This window comes from Barbus barbus, assembly GCF_936440315.1.
Source record: "Barbus barbus genome assembly, chromosome: 19".
NCBI lineage: Eukaryota > Metazoa > Chordata > Actinopteri > Cypriniformes > Cyprinidae > Barbus > Barbus barbus.
In genome coordinates, this window is record NC_136747.1 from 14,018,097 (window position 1) to 14,033,478 (window position 15,382).

A 15,382-nucleotide genomic window follows, 5' to 3' on the forward strand; every position below is an offset into this window, starting at 1 on the left:
CTCTCGGACTGACACAGAAACTCCCCTGCCATCTGCTCTGAGAACTGAACCGCCGCCCTCTCAGGGAACTTATTCAAATGTCCACAGCTGTCCTCAAGCAGTCATTGCCTAGTATGGCTTGGTCACACTACAGAGAGGAAGACAAAGCACACAGAAAGCAGCTTGCCTTTTGAAATGTAACAAATAGGCTAAAACTCACAATGGTGTATTTAACAGCTACTGTAAGCCTTGATTTTACTTGCAAAAAAATGCCTGTGCTGATCTGCTGACGTTGTATATTTAATATATTAAGTTCATTGAGAGCAGATCAAGTTCCAGAACAAAATTCACCACCTTAAGTGGCTCATGCATCGGTGCTGAGCACAGTTGATAGTTTGGCTGTTGAAATTCAGAATTTTCATTGGTAATAATGGCAAATTGTCTTTGTCTTTACAAGTGAATTTAGTTTATATTATCTGTAGTCACTGTGAAACTGGTTTGAAAATGCCCTACCTGAGTATTTTATTTAATTATTTAACACTATACACTATCGTTGTAAAGTTTGTGGTTGATAAGAGTGATTTTTTTTTTCTTGCTCATCAAGGTTGCATTTATTTGATCAAAAATACAATAAAACAGTAATATTGTGAATTATTAGTATTATTATTAATGTCATTTCTTCATGTGATGGCAAAGCTGATATATTCATTATATTCATTCATTTCATTACTCCAGTCTTCAGTGTCACATGATCCTTCAGAAATCATTCTAATATGCTGATTTGATGCTCAAGAAACATTTCTTATTATTATCAATGTTGAACAGTTGCTGCTTAATATTTTTGTGGAAACCAGAATACATTATTTTATTTTTTGTTTTGTTTTCATACATGCTTAATAAATATATATATATATATATATATATATATATATATATATATTATTATATATAAAGGTATTGTGTACATTGTAGAAATCAAATAACATATAATATTGAAAATATTTAGAGACAACAGCAATACACCCAAAAAATACACATGCAATTTGTATCTCTTGTTATGCTTCTTGGTGAATCAAGACCTTGGTGTCCAGCCTCCTTTTTGTGAGTAAGTTTTGCCAGACAGTGCTGGAATCCCATCCGTAATGTGCCCTTAAGAGAAGCACATGGCACTGACTGCAGCTTCCTGCTGGGGGAGGTGACAGGCCTGGCACGCTGACGAGTCACGCGGTGACAGATGGAAGAACTGTGTGAGATAAAGAAAAGGAACAGTGCAAGAACACCTGCACACTCTCTCACACACTTTCTGTCTATTTCACACACACACACAAACACACATACACACCTCAAGCTTTTCCACACCTTGTCCAACTCTGTCTCATGCTCTTTTCTGAATATTGTTTCTCTCTCTCGCTCTCTCTTTTGGTTTCCTTTGTTTTACCCAACATCCGTCTCAGCAAACATTGTTATATGTGATTAATTACAATTAATTTGATAAATTAATCAGCGTATCACATAATTAATTCAGTTAATTTTTTCGAATTTTCCTGGTTTCCTTTTAATCAATGAAAATCAATCAGGCACTTTTCCCCTCAGGGAGTTTCAGACAGATTTGAGAGGATTTAATTTCAAGCTCCTCATGATTGGACATTTCCAAGTGATTTGCCACTGGGCCTTTGGAATTATTCACAGGTATTTATATACATTAATGCCAGACAATGAGAGCATCAGGAGTGGTGGTTTACACAAGGACAGACACTGTGTGCTTTAAGCAGATTTAATCTGGTCATTCAGTTCCAGGGATCATGGCTAAATCCTCTGTAGAAATTAGACAACTATGTTTGTCTACACTCTGGATATTTCAGTACAATGTGTGATGCAAGTACATATGAAACTTTGATACTTAAGGCATGTCCCAACTTTATTTACCATTAGTTTTTTAAAGCAGCCACATAGCCACTTTTATAATAAACCATCACACATTTTATTGTGTCATTATTAACATTATGTCCTCACAATATCTCCTACTTCCTTTTAAAGGGATACTTCAACCAAAAAACTAAAATATTGTTCATTTACTCACCTTCATTTTGTTCCAAACCTGAGTTTGAAAAAAATAGGCAGAAAGTGTGTGAGAGTGTGCAAGTGTTCTTGCACGGTTCCTTTTCTCAAACCTGAGTTTCTTTCTTCTGTTGAACACAATATATATATGGCACCAATATTCATCCAAAAAAAATAAATAAATAATAATAATAATTTATATATATATATATAAATTATTATTATTATTATATATATATATATATATATATATATATATATATATATATATATATATATATATATATATATATATATATATATATATATTTATTTATTTATTTATTTATTTTTATTTTTTTTTTGTTTTGTTTTTTTTTTTGTTTTTTTTTTGGATGAATATTGGTAACCAGACAGTTGACCTTAGCCATTGACTTCCACAGTATTTTTTCTCCATTCTATAGAAGCCAGTGGCTGCCATTAACTGTTGTGTCATGTTCAGCAGAAGAAAGAAACTCATACAGGTTTACAGCATAACAACGTGTGTGTGAGTAAATGTTGACAAATTTCATTTTTGGGTGAACTATCCCTTTAATTTGTATAGATTAAAATATAAAATTTAAAACAGAAATAAAAATATGCATCTTTTAATGAAACATTACTTTTTCTAATATTTAATCTGAAAAAAAATACCCTTTTATTTCATAGCTGTGTTGCTTTTTGTCACATTTATTGTATTTAATTTTAGAATTTCAATGTGTGTGTGCGTGTGTGTATACTCTGTTAATTTGTTTTGTTTTCAACTCCCTGTTGAAACTAAACCGTTTGAAACTGTAGTCTTGCATTAACATATTTCACATTATTTATTTATTTATTTTTGTTTCTGGCAGTGTTAACTCATATTAAATGAAATGCAAGGCAGTGGAAATGGAATCAGTAGATGTGCACAAACATACCTCTGAATTTACATTATCTAAACTGTTATTTTTCAGTCGTGCTCTGTTTTGCCAGAAGTGAAGAATCAGTGAAATATATTGTTTCCATGAATACGAAAGCTTTTTTTGCATTCCAAATTAATTTTCAATCATTTTGGGATTATTGATTCCTAAAACCATGAAATGAATGCCAGAATGGCACTGAACACAAAGTATGCATTTTACATATCAAAAGCAGCTTGTTGTCTTCCTCTCTGCCAATGCCTCTTCCCATCCGGCTTCCTGCTCTGCTGTTTGGGCCTGGGGAAGCTGTGCTTGATTTCCTCTCCCCACGGGTGGGTTCAGACATTTAGACAACAGGGGAAAGCAGCTGCTGTCTCGATCTTTATCCATTAACACATCTAAGTCACAGAGAGCAGAACACAACAACAGTGTTCATTCGTTTCGGCTCGGCTGTGTCGCTCTCCGGAATATAATCAATGTTGCACCCCGTCGTGGATCTTTATGAGATATTCAACGCAGTGGCTTTGTTACAGAGCATCCATGCAGCACCGCCCAGTGGGCAGGCTTGGGTTATTGATGATGATGATGGTGATGCAAGCAGGTGAATGTGTTGGCGGCTGTCAGACGGACAGAGGGACTGATGGGATACCGGTGCCATAATTAGGCTGGGGAAACCCTGGGTGGGCAAGCAGCAGACCATCTGGCCTCAAAGTGAGTGTTGTGCCACCTGAACAAGGTCAACCTACTAGAAGAGGGTCATTAATCAGGCTGGGTTAACAGGGCAGCGAAACGTGAGCCGCCGAGACAGGAAGTCAGACAGGTTTTTGCCCACCTCAACAGCACAACCGTGTCCTAATAAGAAATACGGAGCGCATGGAGACAAATCTGTTTGTGGGAATAAGGGAACTTGCATTTGTCAAGTCAATTTGACTTTTTTTGCAAATCAATTTTGTCGATTTGACAGCTAATTTCTTTTTTTGCCGTGTCACTTTTGGAAGTAAATTCAGCATGCTAAATTGAGCGTTTCGGCGGATGTTTGTCCCAGAGGAGCACTTCACAAAAAAAAAATGAAACCTTTTAATTTCTGTTTTAAACAAGCTCATATAAATCATTAATGACTCTGGCCATGCAATCAATCAGTTAGATTGCACTGAAAATCTACACACACAAAAAACACATGAACTGAATGCTTTTAGAAATGGCTCAGGGCACACAGCGAGGACCTTTTGGACGCGAAGCAATTTGCATGTGAATGAAGAGAAGATCCGTCAAAGGGTATCGGCTGCGGATCTGTTCATGCACTGACCTTGCAGAAAGTCACCTACGGCTCGGAGCTGAAAGCACACTTGCACTGAGTGCTGGTTATAGATAAAAAGAAAACAAGGACAAAAGGGGTCTTGGGAGATGTCTAGCAAAACATGTACAATCAGGAGCACTTGTTTATGAATGATGTTCATCATGTCATTTTTATCTCTTCATGTTCGAATTTTCAAACATTGAAATGCTTCACATTACCTTTTTAGGTTCTTTTTGGTACATGTTTGGGCAATATAAATTTGAATCCAATGCAGCAGTTCATATACAGCATTGGTCTCAAAGCTCCAACCCTAATAAAACACACCTGATCCAGCTAATCAAGCTCTTCAGGATCACTAGAAACTTCCAAGCAAGTGTGATTTGGAGCAGGTTGGAGCTAAACTGTGCAGAGCTGCGGCCCTCCAGGAATTGAGTTTGAGACCAATGATATACAGTATATATTTAAATATATATATATATATATATATATATATATTTCTCAATATGTCCTTGCTGAATAAAAGTCTACTATCATTATCATTTTACATTACATTTAGAATAAAAAGAAAAACTTCTTTAAAAAATAGTATTCAATATATACACTATACTATTTTTATTTTAAAGAAATGCATGCTTTTATTCAGCAAGGACACATACAGTTGATCAAAAGTGACATTAAGGGCATTCATTCTAAGAACCCTGCAAAAAACAAGAAAGTTTTTGAGCACTAAATCGCCATATTAGAAAGATTTCTATAGAATCAATGGATCATTTAAAATATATATTTAAAAAAATAAAATTAATTATAATATTGTAAAATACTACTAATTTTACTATATTTGTTGCCTTTGTGAACGTAAGATACTTCTTTCAAAAACAAAATCTTTTGTGTCTGTGTGTGTGTGTGGGAATTAAATATATGAAATATAGTTTTGGACTTATTATGTAAATGATATACTTGTATGAATGAGCTGTATATTCTTATTCCATTTGCGGTACATCTATTTTCAGGGATTCTGTAACAACGTTTGTCTGTGTCTCCTCAGGCTTGCGGCCAGTGAACAGTGACCTGTGTTTGGGCGTTTCTCCTAACACCACCCAGCTCTGCCATATTCCCTGTCCTGTGGAGTGTGAGGTGTCCTCCTGGAGTGCATGGGGGCCCTGCACCTTTGAAAACTGCCAGGATCAGTCCACAAAGAAAGGTAAACTCGAACTACAGGTCCACTTCATCTTTTACAGTTGCGTTTGGGGAGCGATCGTTTCACCCATCTCGCTAAAACAGAGCGGATCAATAAAACGTCCTCTTTCATTGTAAATCACGTGAATTGTGTACGGGAAGCCTTTCAACACATAACTCACTCCGCCCCACCTCTCACCTCTATCTGCGCCATCAGCATCCGGGCCATAAACTTATCAACGCCTACTGGGGCAGAAGATTCATTTTCTCAAAGGTTTATGAACCAGGAGCATTGTATAGGGAACAACAAACAAAAGGGACCCACAGAAAAATAACACATGTCAGGAAATAGACAAAAGACAAATCAAGGGTTAGATGACTTCAAAGAGACAAACACAAGCTTCAGATGGTCTCTGGAAGGAACCGAATTTGCTGGATTCACAGGATGGTGGTTTACCAAATGCTGCTGACAGTTGGTATAGTGTATCAAAGGTGCTGGCACGCTGGTTGCTTTCCTCGTTAATTATGGCTGGGACAGCGACCCGTGCCATGACTAATGCATATTGACTCTTCCCTAATGAAGCGACTCAAAAGGATGGAATGGGAGGAAATTCTCCACCATGCATCTTAATGATGGATTCTCTGTGAATCTGTGTTCTGCTCTCTCTTTTCAAACGCCCACGGTTCATACTTCATGCTATATAGTTGTAATGGCAGGTCTCAGCGCTTGTGTATGTACAGAAGTATGTGGGCTCTCATTATTCAGGGAGATGTGGAGAAAGGAGTGAAGCCTTTTTTATACATACAGTATCTCCTGCACAAGGACAGGATAGAACAACATGGTGCTACAACATCAGTGCTTATTACATTAACAAAACACATCCGCGATCATTAGCTTTAGGGTCATGCATATAAAATCTGGGAAAAAGTTGGGAAAAATTTAGAACATAAAATGTGTGCGTTTGAGACATTTCAGTTGAATTGCCCAAACACCACTTGAACTGGGGTGAAAGCAAGATCAATTTAGTGACATTATTTGAACTTAATATATTTATATATAATTCAGATATATATTGTATATATGATGATTATTTTATTTTGTTTTTGTTTTGTTTTATTTTGCTGAGGACCAAAAAGCAAATATTATATAATTTTTGTGATTTATAAATGTGTATTGTATGATATTATAACAGTTTGATTAGTTTGTTTACTATGTACTAAGATGTAATATTGCATATTTTAATATTTAATATTTATGTATTCAAATGACTTTATATTACCCATTACCTGTTTGTTTCCTGCTCCCCTATAAAATAAAGTTAAATCTCCAACAATATTTAACAATATTTCAAGTATTTTAATTTAGATAACATGGAATGTTTCTGAAAATCTTAAAAATCTCAATTCACATTCTAGAATTAAATTTTAACCTTATTCTTCTTTGCAACAGAACTCAGTTCTTAAAAATGCTGTGCAGTCCTGGTTTGATGTCACGCAACAACAAAATCCAGTGCTGTCTTACCTTCTACAAATGATGAATGTAGATATAAACTGTTATTAAAAAAGCAAGGCTGTTCTTTTTTAATATATCAGTCATCTTTATTATAGCCTCAGCAAGCTACAAAAATAAGCTTGATGGGAGATAAAGTACAAATTACATGTGACATCTCAACCTCAATAACAAGTCAGTGTGCAACTTAGACGTGATGACCCATGAGATCCTGGTGAGATTTTTGTGCGCCTGTTCCTTTTGTCTATTTTTGATTAAGAGGGGCTCATATGAAACCCAGTATCGTGCTTTTGTCTGATAAAGAGACATAGGCAGCATATGCCATCAGACACCTCCGGGCTGACTGACAGGACGTGATACAATCCCCTTACACACCCACAATGAGCTCTACGCTGACCTTCTGATTAAATAAAGCCAGGAGGAGAGCGCAGGACAGAAGTAATCAGAAAAAGGGACAACGCTGGCATCTCCAACTAACTCCTAAAGGCCCCCCTCTCCCATATTACCTTATCGGCCCCAGACAGCAATGTGGATTAAACCAGAGGCCAGGGAGCAAAGAGGGGAGGGTGATGGCAGGGTAGGTGTAGGTGACCTTGCGCCGGCCCAGACATGAGTCCAGTCCACCCATTTTCATTCCTCTGGAGCCCTTTTCTTGCCCTTGAATGGTAATACCCCTGGCGTCAAAGCCTCTTCTGTATTAATGGATTGCTGAATGCATTAGTCCCTTTGGTGAAAGGCAAGCATAATGAAGGCTAAATAATAATATTCATTATGATGAACTGCTCTAGTAATTTCTGTCATCTTGCACGCTTAATGGACCAATATGTTTAATGTAATATTACAGTGATTGTGCAATGACACACTGTGACAGTTTAGAGGGCTAACGCAAGGGATTGCACCGACTAGTCGATTAGTTCAGACACTAGTCGGGCAAGCGGTGGCTCGGTGTGAACTTCAGGAGAAGTATTTCACTGTCCACAAACTGCTTTATTTGGAAATGCATAAATAAAATGTATGACAAATTCAAAAGAATGACTGTCCAAAGAGGGTAAAGTGATTATTTTATGTATTCTTTGTAAATAGTTTATTAATATTTATAGTACATTAATTATTATATATTATTGTATTATTTTAATATTATTTATATATTATTTTAGTATTTATTAACATTTAGATTTTTTTTGACTGACAAGTCCCTGACAAGACTGACAAGTCCCTGCCTAGTGTGTACTAGGACGAGAGAACAGAAGAGCCCAGAGTGGCTCGCATGTCGAAGCCATAGAACCTCATGAAAGTGAGGGGCGGGGACCACCCAGCAGCTTTGCCGATGTCCTGCATAGACACACCTGCTAAGAAGGCCTTGGGTTGAGTGAGCGCTGACTCCCATCGGCGAGCGCTTGCTGAATGACAGAAAGCTGACGCCGGCTCCGCCACATGTGCTTTTAAGCTTCCTGGTCGTGACGTCACCCACCCATGACGCCTCACCCTTCCATTGGACTGATTGTACATGTGATTTAGAGCACGGTCATTCTGAAGGCGTTCCCTAAGCGTTTTCGGATGCAGCTCGAGTTCCTGAAAGGGAACTTTTATTTTGGATGCAATTAATCGCGATTAATCGTTTGACAGCACTAATTATATTATATCATGTTATATTATATTATATTATATTAATTACTTATTTTATATATATTTATATATATATATATATATATATATATATATATGTATATGTGTGTGTGTGTGTGTGTATATATATATATATATATATATATATATATATAATCTTTATTTCAGTTAACAAATAGTTTAAGGTTTTTTTGCTTGCTTTGTATAATGACCTGGAATTATAGCCTGTCTGAAATTATGTGAAGGTGAAAGCTTGTGGAATTTGCATTTTGCAATAAACTGAAAATGTTCAGTAATTTGAACAGATATATTTACTAATAAATTACTTTTTTGGTTGACTGTTTGACTAGTTTACATGATTCAACCCTACTTGCGCTCTTTATTCCCACCAGTTAACTCAATGAAGTGAATCAATTACAACAATAACTTTGAGTCTCATCTGTGTTCTTCGACAGGTTTCAAACTGAGGAAAAGGAAAATCATGAATGATCCCACAGGTGGCACAGGAAATTGCCCCCACCTGACAGAGGCAATTCCCTGTGAGGAGCCCAGTTGCTACGAATGGCTGCTGGTGAAGCTGGAGGAGTGTGTGCCTGACAATGACAAAGTATGTGGACCGGGAACCCAGAACCCACAAGTACTGTGCGTCAACAGTGACGGTAAGTGATACGTACACTTTCCATCTGCATGATATGTCCACTTATAAACATTCAAACTAATTAAAAATCTTTGCCTGAATAGACTTTCTATTTAAGGGTCGTGTCCAGGCGTGCAGCAACAAACCCAGATTGTTTTGTTCTTGTACAGCTGGGTCCATTCTTGAATTCTGTCCATAGGGCTTATGTTCTGGACTCATGCCCAATGCCGTAATTGCTGTTTTTGCACAGGCGGCTGGTAGTACTTCTCTATTGTTAGAGTGGCCAGAGGGGAAATTCAGAGCAATAAGAAGTGGCACTGCTGCCTTTTACTCTTCTAAACACAAAGCCACATGTGCTGGGGCGGTCTACCATCTAACTAGCCCAAAGGCCCCAAACTCTCCAATAGCGTCTGGATGTTATTGGCTTGACTGAGTACGCGGTAGCGAGGGAAACCAACACCAGCACCATCTGTGAGATCAGAGAAAAATACAGTTTACCTGGGGACAAGCGCATGCCTGGATCTGTGACCATAGCTGACACTAATGCCTCAATAAACTCAAAGAGAGGAGAGCTGGGATGGCTGTAACACTTCTGTAACTCAGAGTTTTTGTGGTAGGTTGTAACTTGTTGTAACACTATTAGAAAACATGGATATCCATTTAAATTATTGGAAATCCAACACCCATAATTTTAAGCATTTTAATTCAAAAAGGCAAAAAAAAAAAATCTAAAAAAAAGGAGAATTACTGAACAAATATTACCTTTTTTTTTTTGAAAGAAAGAAATGTATTTAATTTGAATGTTTTATTTCAGCAAGGACACATTAACTTGATCAAAAGTGACAGTAAATACAATTATGATTTTACAAAGAATGTATTTTGAATGTTCTATTCATCAAAGAATCCTGAAAAATATACATGTTTCCAAAAAAAATATTTTCAACATTGATAATAAGCAATGTTTCTTGAGCAGCAGAGTCAGAATATTAGAATGATTCTGAAGGATCATGTGACTGGAGTAATTATGCAGAAAATCCAGCTTTCCATGCAGGAATAAATTACATATTTAATATATATTAATATAGAATAATATTTCACAATATTGCTGTTTTTGATATGTATTTTTGATCAAATAAATGCAGTCTTGGTTGAACATCAGAGACTTTAAAAAAAAACATTCAAAAATCTTATAGATGCCAAAATCATTAATGGTAGCATACAAACAAAGAAGAACATGAAACACATGACTAAATATTGTTTAAGCTGTTCTTGCATTTGGAGTTATTATATTGTTTACTCTTACTGTTTGAGAAGCTTTGTCAAAAGCCACTTTTATATCTAATTATGTAGGGCTGGAAAATCTCCCATCTGTCTTGGTTTTGATTTATATTATTTATACAGCCTAAAAACTTCATAGATATTTGAGAAATGAAATGGCCCAGCTATGTTGTACTAACAGTTTTTTAATGGGATTTTATGGATGAACACTTCACTCTGGTTGATGAGGGAGTGAAATTCAGTGCCTGTACTCAGTACTCTGATTCATCCAATCTAATTAATTTCATATAATAGAGACTAGAGCATAGCTGAGTGAATAGTTTAACAAACCAAGTGGAAAGCCTGTCTCCAACACGTAAAATAGGTTCATTCAGCGAGCTTATCAAAAATAATTAACCTTAAATTATTGTGGATATGAAGGACAAATAGAATATTCAGGGTTTTTTTAAATAGAAGCACCAACTCTGTGACTTCTTTTTCTTTGCCTTCCGTATTGTTAATGTCTTTCTGGAGGTGCGGCTCGACTCAGCTTGCATTAATGAATCAATTATGAGTGCACACCGTAATTGTATTTTACATCCTCACATTTCGCTCCTTGTTCCAGTAAATTTCATTGTGCGGACATGGTAATTACTGCGACATTCCAGAACCTCAGCATTCAAATCGCTAATGAGGACTCGGGGGAGAGAGAAAGGCGGAGAGTAAAGACAGAAAGACAGAGGCAGAGAACGGCTCCTGTATGTGTGTGTGTTTGTGTGTGTGTGTGTGTGTGTGTGTGTGCAACTCAATCAGTTTTGCAAGGCTCATAATCAAGCATCCCATTCACACCAACTGAAGGTGTCATACTGCATGTGCCTCAGCTGTCACCACAGAGACGACTGCCACCTCCCCCAGGACCTCCAACGAACCTCATCTCCCAGACAGTTACCCTGAAACACCTTCCTTAACATGCCACGTATAACAACTGTACTTTATATAGCACACTGATTCTATAGTTTTAACAGCCATGTATTAAAGTTTGATGACCATTTAATTAAATCAAGTAACTGATCACTCTGTATTAACCCTAAAATGCACAGCTCAGTTTTCTCCTCTTGAATATATATTCAGGAGGAGAAAATGGTCAAAATGGTCCGGGATAAAATATGATATATGCATGCTATAGCACTGCTTGTTTTGTCATTGAAATGGTAATTTAATGATTTAGACTGTAGTTTGTGGGTCAGATGTTGCCTGGGGACCAAAATGCCTTAATTAACGTACTAAATATGTTGCTTTAAACCTGTATGACTTTCTCTCTTATGTGGAACGCAAAAGAATATATTTTAAAGGATGTTTTTACTTTTTTGTCTATAGAATGAAAGTCAGTGGAGTCCAAAACAACATCTGACCCCACTGACTTTCATTGTACAAAAAAAAAGAAAAAGTCATACAGTATTGGCAAGAAAGGAAGGTGTTCAATACTGGGTAAATCATAAACACATACTTTTGTTCCTTTTTATATTTTGTAAATACATTATATACTCTGAACCATCCATATATTATATAGATCATGTGGTCTGACACTTTTGATATTATTTGTCCATATATGAAAATATATATCCAAAAACTGAAAGAAACTATGGTCATTACTCTGTTCCGCCCTAGCCATAGGCTTACTGCAACACATTGACCCATTTAAGTCCAGATACCTTGGTGAAGTGAGGAATAATATGATTTGTTCAAGGTCACCTCTTTCTTTGTCCTGCCTCGCATACGGGTAGATGGTGAATATGTTGTTCTGGCACCGGTGGCGAGCCGCCTATATAAATAAAATTAACTCTGTTAGTCCCTCAGAGTCAGTCTGCATTTAGCTGAACTCCCTCTCTCCCTCATTAACTTTGGGAAGAGTAGTGTGCAGCCTCATCACAATGTGACAGCGCTCAAAAGAGGAAATGTCAGATGCCGTCTGGTACTTTTCCATCAGGGGACAGTCAGACGCAGGTGAGGTTTAACACTCTGAGATGTATAAGGGCTAGATGTATAGCTGACATTACATTTTCCCCAGCATGTACTCACTGAGTTATTCATGAGGACAGTTGATATGTCTTCCCCAAGTCTGTGAGATTTGCCTCATGTGCAACTATTTTATTTTAATTTTGTATTTATTTAATTTTGTTTGTTTGTTTGTTTGTTTAATCCAAGATGGTGACTAGCTATTGATCAGCTTGAACCAGTTACTTTGTTACAAAACATACCAGCAGTTTAAGCTTTAAACTTCTAAAAAGGCACATAAATGTCTGTAATGGACTGTAATGATTTTTTTTTCTTGACGTGAAATGCTGTGTATAAATACCAGCGGTGTGCGGAAGTCTAACTCTTTCCCACCCCCAGTCTCAACCACTCCTCATTGTTCCCTAGTGCCTCCCCTCTTCTCTCAATTATTGATTCCTGTTGTCTGGTGCTGATGAGAATAGATCTGTTGTGTCCCATGGGGTCCCGCCGTGTCATCTGACTCAGTGGGTTTTCTGTCACTTTGGGCTTTTTTTCAGGGGTGGGGTTCACCGATCGATACAGGGGCTGGTACACAGTCCACAGAGGGGTTAGTGTCCAAAACTAGGTATTTCAGATGACCTCTGTGAGCAAAGTATGTTTTGTCTGGTTTTACTTTGTTTTGATAGTTTGATTTTCTTTTTCTTCTGATTTGTTTTGATTGTTCCTTCCTTGTTTGTTTTTTTTTTTTGCTTTTTGATGGTTTGATTTTGTTTTATTTTTTTTGTTTTTTGCTTTTATGTATTTATTTTTTTATTATTATTTGTTGTTGTTGTTATTTGATTTTGCTTTGTTTTATTTTGTTGCTATAACATTTTTTGATCCTTTCATGTATGACAAAGATTTCAGTTAAATGTTATACACTTAAAAACATGTCACAATATACATGTTACGTAGCTGCAATTGCTGTTTTTCTTGGACAGCATTTAAGTATAATTACATGTGATTGTGTGATTGCAAACATCGCCGGATCATCGTCCCTCTTGGGTGCACAGTTGTCACATCATTTGACATTGAAAGAGTAATCTAAAATTTATGTGTAAGAAGCACATTAAAGTCTAATGAACCACTTTCTACTGTTAAACTTTTGGGCGAAATGCATACCATAACTATGCAAAGGGCTTCTATATGAAATTTGCCCTTGTCCTTGGAGATTTTTATGCTAGCAATTAGCAATGGGTCATTAGTAAAAGGGACTGAGACTGTTGTCCTGTCCCTATGATGATGTCCTCTATAACATATAAGACCTTAGTGGGCCGGTCCCACTATATGTTATAGAGGACAATGGGGACATGTCCATCCAAATGTTGTCTTGGGCCCTTTGAATTGTATCAATGTTCTGGTTTATGCATACATATACTGTATGCAGTGTTAATGTGTAAATGGGTGGTTTTCACGTGAGTGTTTGTGTACCGTGCACAGTCTGGCATGGAGTAGAGATGACAGCACTTGGCGGTGCATCACTTACACAGTGTGAATTTTCTGTGTGGGTAGCTTTATTTACACACTGAGTGAGATGTGTATTAATGTTCACACAATTTAACACAGCATCAAATGAGTGAGGTTTCACTTTGCTTGGCTTTTGTCTTTTTGAAAGCCATTTGTGCATTTCTATGTGGATATTAGTTTTTAATTTGCTAGAGTTTGCCCTTTCATACTCAAGCGTTGGAAGGTCCTCCCGGAATCTTATTTAGGATGTGAGAATATAACAGACCCCGTGTTTTGTTGTTCTTAGCTGAATACGTGGACAGGCAGCTGTGCCGGGACGCCATCCTTCCCATGCCTGTGCTGTGTGAGGTGCCCTGCCCCAAAGACTGTGTGCTCAGTCCCTGGACTTCATGGTCTCTGTGCTCCAATACCTGCTCAGGGAAGAACTCGGAGGGCAAGCAGACCAGATCACGCTCCATTCTGGCCTACAACGCTGGGGACGGTAGGGTTTTTACTATTATCAAACCACTCTTTCTTTCCACCAAAATGGTGTGGGTTGAGCTGGTGTTTGGGCAGAGGATCTTCAAACACCTCTCAGAACTGGATTTCCACTTATCTGAACAGTGATGTACCTTACTATGTTGCTGCATTGCCTGCTCACAAACAAACAGCACTTTGCAGTCTTGTTTATGTGTCATATGAGTATTGACAAACCTTGAAAAGCTTTCCAAGGCAAATTTATTACGCATGATGACTGGCTCTTTTTGTATCAACAGTGAGAAGTTAAAATAAATAAATAATAATAATCATAATTCAAAATAATAAATTCAATTCAATATAATTTTCGTCAGTAACGTATTATAACAGACAGTGAAAATAAAGTGTCTGGAGTTTATGAATCAGAGAACATATACTGCCCATCAAAACTTTGGGTTTGTATGATTTTTTTTTTTTTTTCATTCTAATATGCAGATTTCTTGCTCAAGAAACATTTCTTATTGTCAATCTTAAAAACACTGTTGAAAACAATGATTCTTTAATGAATGGAAAGTTCAGAAGAACAGCATTTATTTGACATAGAAATCCTTTTACAAGTATTACAAGTATCTTTACTATAACTTTTGATCATTTTAATGCATCCTTGCTGAATAAAGGTATTAATTTCATTACTGTCCCAAAACTTTTGAATGGTTGTGTATTTTGACATATAAAAAATTAAATTAATTGTTTAAGGGCTTAAAGAACTTATTTTGGTGTGGCAATAGTTAATAACGATTCAAATTCATAAAGATTAATTCATACATACATTCTTAGAAAAAAAGGTACAAAAGCTGTCACTGGGGCTGTACCTTTCAAAAGGTATACTTTTGTACCTTTTAGGTACTAATATGTACCTTTAAGGTACCACTATGGACTCTTTAAGTACAAAGGCATACATTTTGTAC

The 15,382-nt window shown here is 36.7% G+C and overlaps 1 protein-coding gene across 1 annotated transcript in view; it reads left to right on the forward strand.

Moving 5' to 3' along the window:
* The window catches only part of thsd7aa (thrombospondin, type I, domain containing 7Aa), a 112,793-nt gene that overhangs the window by 57,265 nt on the left and 40,146 nt on the right, over positions 1-15,382 (forward strand). Inside the window, exons 5-7 of the mRNA XM_079441868.1 lie at positions 5,297-5,452; positions 9,019-9,222; positions 14,245-14,439. Of these exons, the coding sequence (XP_079297994.1) occupies positions 5,297-5,452; positions 9,019-9,222; positions 14,245-14,439 (555 nt within the window). The remainder of the gene's footprint in view (positions 1-5,296; positions 5,453-9,018; positions 9,223-14,244; positions 14,440-15,382) is intronic.